General features: G+C 40.1%; 1 protein-coding gene, 1 long non-coding RNA gene and 1 pseudogene across 3 annotated transcripts; 2 read left to right on the forward strand and 1 right to left on the reverse strand.

Moving 5' to 3' along the window:
* The first annotated feature begins 615 nt into the window (after nt 1-615).
* On the forward strand, nt 616-2,669 carry LOC129718987 (probable alpha-aspartyl dipeptidase; annotated as a pseudogene).
* A 126-nt stretch (nt 2,670-2,795) lies between these two features.
* Nucleotides 2,796-4,048, reverse strand: LOC129718992 (uncharacterized). Its single transcript, XR_008727102.1, has 2 exons — nt 3,343-4,048; nt 2,796-3,273 (listed from the first exon to the last, which is right to left on the reverse strand). It is a non-coding gene; the product is annotated as an uncharacterized LOC129718992 (long non-coding RNA).
* LOC129718986 (probable alpha-aspartyl dipeptidase) lies at nt 3,169-5,335 on the forward strand. Of its 2 annotated transcripts, XM_055670286.1 has the most exons (4): nt 3,169-3,229; nt 3,527-3,931; nt 4,045-4,187; nt 4,245-5,335. In XM_055670286.1, exons 3-4 carry the CDS (start codon nt 4,069-4,071, stop codon nt 4,864-4,866), a joined length of 741 nt encoding a protein of 246 aa, XP_055526261.1. In that variant the 5' UTR covers nt 3,169-3,229; nt 3,527-3,931; nt 4,045-4,068; the 3' UTR covers nt 4,867-5,335. The 2 variants fall into 2 exon arrangements, with proteins under 2 accessions (XP_055526261.1, XP_055526260.1); XM_055670285.1 differs by lacking the exons at nt 3,169-3,229; nt 3,527-3,931 and having other exon boundaries at nt 3,938-4,187.
* The last annotated feature ends 2,414 nt before the right edge of the window (nt 5,336-7,749 follow it).

Consider the following 7,749-nt stretch of genomic DNA (forward strand, 5'->3'; position numbering starts at 1 on the left):
ATTAATTCACCTGAATCAAAATATACATCGGATCGTTAACTTACCTAACGAAACTCAAACAGGTTCTGCTCCTCCGCGAGAAAAAACGGTATGAAAATTTTCTAACTCTTGTTGATTAGTTTCAGCTACTTGGCAACGATATTTTCACTTCAAATTTCAGAGAAACACAACTTTTCTACGACTGTTTGCTTTGATTTGTTTCTAGCAGTTTTACGATTTTAACTCCGGCTGCTGCTTTTGACACACCGTCCACGAACCGGCGACGAATGGCACTCGTGAGTGACTTGACGACGGCAGTGTTGTCGATGTTTAATTTGCTGTGTGTGATAAACTGAATCGTAATCGTGTCCTGTCAGTTTTCCAACTGCAGCAGGATCAGAGATAGATTTTTCAATATAAACTTACTGCCTTTGTCATCTCACGTTGCCGCGCAGTGGAATGTTATCATATCGCCTTTGTGGTCCAGTTGGATCTATTATCAGTTGTTCATAAGTGCCTACATGACATATCTTGTCAGTTGCTTGAGCATTGTGCTTTGTGTTCGAACTGAATAAGGTGATTGTGCAGTTCTAGTTAGGAGTTTGGACCGGTAAGTGAACCCAACATTGGCCTTAAACTAGAATGCATCCCAGTTCGGTTTCGGACTGGGAGTGTGTCGAAATAAAAGTTCTAACTATCACGCTGTTTTTGATTTGTTTCCAGCTATTCCCAAACGCTGGTGCTTCTATGAACTCACTGCTCAAGATGGGAGCTAAGCGGCAACTTTTTCTCATGTCCTCATCCGCTGTCCACGGGTACGAATACTCGCAGCATGCCGAGAACGATATGAGCACCTTTTTCAAAAAGTGAGTATCATGACGATTCACCTAAACTGCGGACGATTAATTCAAGCACTTCGACAGGAACGAAGTTAAGAAGGTTTTATTCATCCCGTACGCCCTATCGAACTACGATAGCTACACCGAAAAGGTCGGCACCGTGTTGCAACGCTGCGGTTTCACTTGCGAATGAAATCACCAGCATCCGGATCCCGTGCAGGCTGTGATCCATGCCCAAGCGATCTATATTGGCGGTGGCAACACATTCCTGCTGGTAAAAACCCTGTACGAGCAAGGTCTTGTGAAGGCAATTCATGATCGGGTCCTAAACCAATCCATTCCTTATGTGGGTAGTTCGACTGGAACGAACGTCGCCACCCGGAGCATTCAGACGACTAACGATATGCCAATAGTTTGTCCTCCTAGTTTCGATGCTCTAGCGCTGGTTCCGTTCAACATTAATCCACACTATCTGGATCCGGAGGTGGGTGGAACGCATAAGGGTGAAACCCGACAGGAGCGGATTCTACAGTATCATGAGATGAACGATACGCCAGTGCTGGGTCTTCGTGAAGGCTCCACGCTGCTGATCGATGGCGACCGGGCAACGCTTCTGGGACCGAAGTCAGCTAGGCTGTTTCGACGTAATCGAGAGCCGGAAGAGTTCGACAGTATGGCGGATTTGAGTTTTCTGCCTTGAAATCTATAAACGACTGCGAATTATTTCACGACAACATCAACCAACCACCAGCTGGTTCATTTTTATAATGAAATTATTTCTAAAACAGCTTCCAAATTCTATTCGTTAATATGAAAGTCTTACTTGGTCCACTTTGTGCAGTCGGTAGCGCTGACAGAGAAATAAAAAAACACATCGTAGGTAACCGTGCAATTAAAGCGATGCTGCAAATGCGAAATAGACCTAGCGACGAACAAACAAAACCACCGATTTTCGATCGCAGCAAACCTAGCTTTGCCAAGCTCTACTATCAGCATAAGAGGATAAGGATAAGGTGGGAACGAACGCATTTCTTTACTAGCTGTCGAAAAAATGAATTTTTGGCGAAAGTTAATGCAGAAGTTCGTGGCATGTTGTGTCCCATGCCGGAATAATGATGATACCGATGATGAGGATTGTTCGTACCAGCGGTACGAGTTCGAGTACCCCGAGGATCTTTTTCCAGATTTAGGGATGGTGGAAGAAACATTTTGCGAAGTGGAAATCGTTACACTTGTTACCGTTGTTTAAGTTTCGTTTTGTTCAGTTGTTGGTTATTTAATTTCGTTGTTGTTTGTTGTTTGAGTTAATTTCGTTGTTGTTTATTGAGTTAATTTATTTGTTCGTTTGTTGTTGGCATGTTTTACAATTGTTTTGTGTGAAAAAACAAGAAAGAATGTCTGGATAATGGATGGATGGATAATGAATGGATGGAGGAAGGATAATGGGCGTAGAACCATCGAGGGAGAACTACGCCCTATCCTTATTCTCTTATCATGTGTGTGTATTCATAAATATGCTGTAGTTTGTAATTTTAAAATAATATTAGCTGTAATAATTAAAAATAAGATATTCAAAATTACGAGTGAGACTAAATCATAAAAATTGATTCCAAAATTTTAAGTAGAGGATTAATTCTTCGTTTAAAAACTTGACATTCGATAGCATATTGGTTATTAAAAATAAGATGAATAATTGGATATTGGTAATTTAGAGAAAATAGCTTTAAAATTAGAAGTACAAAATCAGAAGTGAAAAGAAATTAGAAAAATAAGTAATTAGAATTGGATTAGAATGTGTGCATGTGTAATGAATGAAAGAAAGTTTGTATGAATAATGTGTGTCTGTAGTGTGTGTGCGTGTGGGTTGCAAAGAGTCCGCCTCCTCGTGGTGCAACCTGGGTAACGCTAAATGGACTCAATAAATTTATTTAAGCAAAAAAAGTATTAAAAAAAAACAGATGAATCAAACATTAGATAAGATAAAACAATCAGATCATAACTCGATATTATTTGATTGCTCCCTTGTCGAATCCGTTCCAATACAAATCCAAAACGGACGGTGTAAACAATTCCCCGCCCAGAAGCATCCGGTCAATGGGGAACCGTTACCATGAACTAACCACGGTTAATGGCGAAACATTGACCATTATGGTGGTGGAATCCGGAACCATACTAGCACCTTTTTGAAGCTTCATCTAGGAAGGGACGAAAATCGGGAAGACCGTGCTGCACTTTGACTGTCAGAAGCGAGCGTTTAAACTCCGAAAATTCACTTTTCTTCATGATTTCAGAAGCTGGAAAACTTCATTAGGCGGGGTGTCAAGTTGTTGGCATTAAGACCAAAAGATGCTCATAACAAATCTGCTGGAGGAAGATATGAACCTGCTGTGAAATGATTTCTTCATCTCCAGGTAAGTTGTCCATATTATTGGAAAATTTCTTCTAAAAGAGTTATCTGAAACAACAAAAAAAAATCAAAAATTAATTCACCTGAATCAAAATATACATCGGATCGTTAACTTACCTAACGAAACTCAAACAGGTTCTGCTCCTCCGCGAGAAAAAACGGTATGAAAATTTTCTAACTCTTGTTGATTAGTTTCAGCTACTTGGCAACGATTTTTTCACTTCAATTTTCAGAGAAACACAACTTTTCTACGACTGTTTGCCCTGTTTGCTTTGATTTGTTTTTAACCTTTCCTTCCCAGCAGTTTTTCGATTTTCAACTCCGGCCACTGCAACGTCGACGAACCGGCGACAAATGGCACTCGTGATGAGTGACTTGACGACGGCAGTGCTGTCGATGTTTAATTTGCTCGCAAATTCCGTGTGTGTCCCGCGCCGTGATAAACTGAATCGTAATCGTGTGCTGTCAGTTTTCCAACTGCAGCAGGATCAGAGATAGATTTTACACCATAAACTTACTGCCTTTGTCTTCTCACGTTTTTAACCGCGCAGTGGAATGTTATCATAGCGCTTTTGTAATCCAGTTGGATCTATTATCAATTGTTCATAAGTGCCTACATGACACATCTTATCAGTTGCTTGAGCATTGTGCTTTGTGTTCGAACTGAATAAGGTGATTGTGCAGTTCTAGCTAGGAGTTTGGACCTGTAAGTGAACCCATCGTTGGCCTTGAACTAGAATGCATCCCAGTTCGGTTTCGGACTGGGAGTGTGTCGAAATGAAAGTTCTACCTATCACGCTGTTATTGATTTGTTTCCAGCTATCCACAAACGCTGGTGCTTCTATGAACTCACTGCTCAAGATGGGAGCTAAGCGGCAACTGTTTCTCATGTCCTCATCCGCTGTCCACGGGTACGAATACTTGCAGCATGCCGAGAACGATATGAGCGCCTTTTTCAAAAAGTGAGTATTATGAAAATTCACCTAAACTGCGGACGATAAATTTAAGCAACTCAACAGGAACAATGTGAAAAAGGTTTTATTCATCCCGTACGCCCTATCGAACTACGATAGCTACACCGAAAAGGTCGGCACCGTGCTGCAACGCTGGGGCTTCGCTTGCGAAGGAATTCACCAGCATCCGGATCCCGTGCAGGCTGTGAACAATGCCCAAGCGCTCTATATTGGTGGTGGCAACACATTCCTGCTGTTAAAAACCCTGTATGAGCAGGGTCTTGTGAAGGCAATTCATGATCGGGTCTTAAACCAATCCATTCCTTATGTGGGCAGTTCGGCTGGAACGAACGTCGCGACCCGAAGTATTCAGACGACCAACGATATGCCAATAGTTTGTCCGCCTAGCTTCGATGCACTAGCATTGGTTCCGTTCAACATTAATCCACACTATCTGGATCCGGAGGTGGGTGAAACGCATAAGGGTGAAACCAGACAGGAGCGGATTCTACAGTTTCATGAGCTAAACGATGCGCCAGTGCTGGGTCTTCGCGAAGGCTCCACGCTGCTGATCGATGGCGACCGGGCAACGCTTCTGGGATCGAAATCAGCTAGGCTGTTTCGACGTAACCGAGAGCCGGAAGAGTTCGACAGTGGGGCGGATTTGAGTTTTCTACTGGATGAGTGAAATCGTGTTGTAGATTAGGGTGTTTCAAGAAATGTGTTGGCAAAGTGCAATAAATATTCTTTTTTGTACGTAGAGCTACGGGATACATTTTGTAAAAACCGAAATTGGTAAGTGGCGGATTAAAGTTTTCAAATGCTTATAGTTTTCAGTTTACCAAATAGAATATTATATTAGATAAAATGTAAGTACGCGATTTTTATGATATGATAAGTATTATCAGAGCCGTAGGTACTCCGTTTTGCGTGGGGGGCGGAGAATTTTTTTAATTAAACGTTTTTTTGGAGGGAAAGCCGTTTAAAACCGTTATGTGCTTGACAAAAAAGTACCTTTACGCGTCCAACGGAGTACCCGAGTTCTCACAAAATAAAATTCTTATAAGTTTTGCAGTTTTCCTTCTATGTCGATAGTTTTAACACCGAAAGATTCAGAAGGTCATCTATATAATTTCGATTAAACGTTAGTGGTGTCCCGTAAGAATTTTCTTATTTCCGAAAATCTGGTTTTTTCCGGGTATATATTCCGAAAAAAAAACCAAGCTTTTTGAATGTGCGTATCGTTGAAAATAGCAGGGATAAAAACTTTATAATTTCTGCCTTACAGTGACGAACCCGCTATTCGACCGATTCAATATTCTTTAAATAAATGATCAAAGCAGATCTTTAAATAAATGTCAAACCAGCAATAGAAGCAATGAAAGGACGAGTTATGGAATACAACGATTCTATGACACTTATTAGAGCCATTTACACAACGTTCGAAAAACTAAAAACAGAAGAGAGTTCTAAAAAGTTATAATCTGAAACAATAAATGCATTGAAGGAATTACAGCGTTAGAGACCCATCTTCGAGGGTCGCCTTATTCAAAATCGATCAAAATATTGAATATTTGAAAAAACTAGTCTTGTGTGTCATTTTTTGCCCACGATTTTTTCTATCCGAGAAATCAAAAAAGGAACAATAAAAACTTCTGGAAAAACTGGTCAAATTTTGCAGCAAAACTTGTTTTGCATTGTTCTTATATAATCAAACACTTAAAACTGTGATTGGATCTCTCATTAAAATGACACATTTAAAAAAACTGACATTTTCACTCCCAGACGCTGGTTCGGACATCCGAAACGGAAGTATGCGGATCGTCAGTTTCAACTTCGCCGCGAATCAAGCGGGCTCACCAAAAGATTGAGTAATTAAACCTTTTTGTCATATGAGTTTGACCGTTTTGATTGTTCGGATTTTAACTTGTTTTTTTTTTTGACGTAGGACTACGTCTAACCGCACTATATCGAGATACATTCCGCGAAAACTTAAACCAAGATGTAACGTAGGAATGAAAGATTTCAAACGATTATACTGATGTAACCACTTGATGGATCACAATAGTCAATATGTCGTTGGATTGATAAAATGATGGACAATTTTGTGATTCTTCAATCTTCATTATCACTTCATTGTTAAACAGTAAAAATTGAAAAGTTTCAAGGTCGAATTTTCACCAACAATGTACCAATCATATGCGAGCACGCCTGGCACAGACTTCATGAATAGACACCAACTGCCTGCAGAGATATCCTGTATAGCAGTGGCAAAAAAAATTGACAGAATCTCCCCATCCCAATAGGTCAACTAATGTTAGCTTCCATGAGCCTAGACTATTTTGATGTCTTGAAGGTGAAGCTTTTTCGGAAAGTTCGTAACCACCTCCACTATCAGAGAGTATTACTTTCTGCTGTTAACAAGTATGTTAATGTTAATAAAACTGATGTCTTGAAGGAGAATATGATGGCACAGGCAACAGTACTGCACCGAGCAATGTATAAACAGTAGTCCACATAAGCACTGATGATGGTTGCATGTAGCAGCCGAAATACGTATCTGCGGACGGTATTCGATTATAGGGTATTCGTTTTTTTGTGGTAGGATTAGGTGCTTATTACAGGAGTCACTTCACGGTGAAATCAGAGTGAAGTGAACAAAACCCTATTACGGGACTCACGTTAGTGAGAAAACGTCGCAAAGTGACATCTGCCGCGGAATCTGGGTTATTATGAATGTCATATCAGTGAAGTGAGAAAGGAAAAAGCGACGTTCCGCGTGGAATTATTTCACGACCATTTTGAACGGTGAAATGATTCCACGAAGATGCCATAAGTCTTAAAGTTGATTGATTTGTGATCTAATGGTAAATATTAGATTTATTCTTTAATAACGAAGCGAATCAAAATTTGATCCGTGCCTTAAAGCGGTCAAATTTTCATTTTTTTGCCCGATGAAAAAAATGCAAACTAGTTCAGGAAATTTGCGATACCGAAAAACACATTTTTTTTTATGCCGAATGTCTTAGAAATGCATCTGGTGATATCTAAAAAAACCGGGAAAAAACAACTTTCTGGGAATTGGACATTTTTGAGCTGGGAAACAATCTCATTTCACTTGTCCTATTCTCAATTTCACTTCACTGTCAATCTCACTCTACGGAGGTGATTTTTGTCACCTCCCTTGAGGTGGAATCGGGAATAGGTCTAAAAAAGTGAAGTGAGCGTGAGAGTGAAATATATTTCACCGTGAAGTGACTCCCGTAATAAGCACCTTAAATGGAAACATAACCTATTCTTAATAAGAATTCTGTATGATTTTTCGGGTGCCGCAAAATACGCTGCACTGCCGGGGACAACAAAATGCGTTGTTTATTTTTGAACTTTACACTCTGCTTTTTCAGATTTATTTAAAAAACTGAATATATGGTATCAAAAAGACAACAGAAAACCAAAATGCTCCGTACAGATCTTTGAATAGGTAGTTAAACAAGCTGTACTGATGATAATATTTTACCAGCTCAATGAATTTAGCGCAATATGACAATACTAGTTGCATCCCGCGGAGGCG

The sequence above is a fragment of the Wyeomyia smithii genome, chromosome 1 (genome assembly GCF_029784165.1).
Source record: "Wyeomyia smithii strain HCP4-BCI-WySm-NY-G18 chromosome 1, ASM2978416v1, whole genome shotgun sequence".
Classification (NCBI taxonomy): domain Eukaryota; kingdom Metazoa; phylum Arthropoda; class Insecta; order Diptera; family Culicidae; genus Wyeomyia; species Wyeomyia smithii.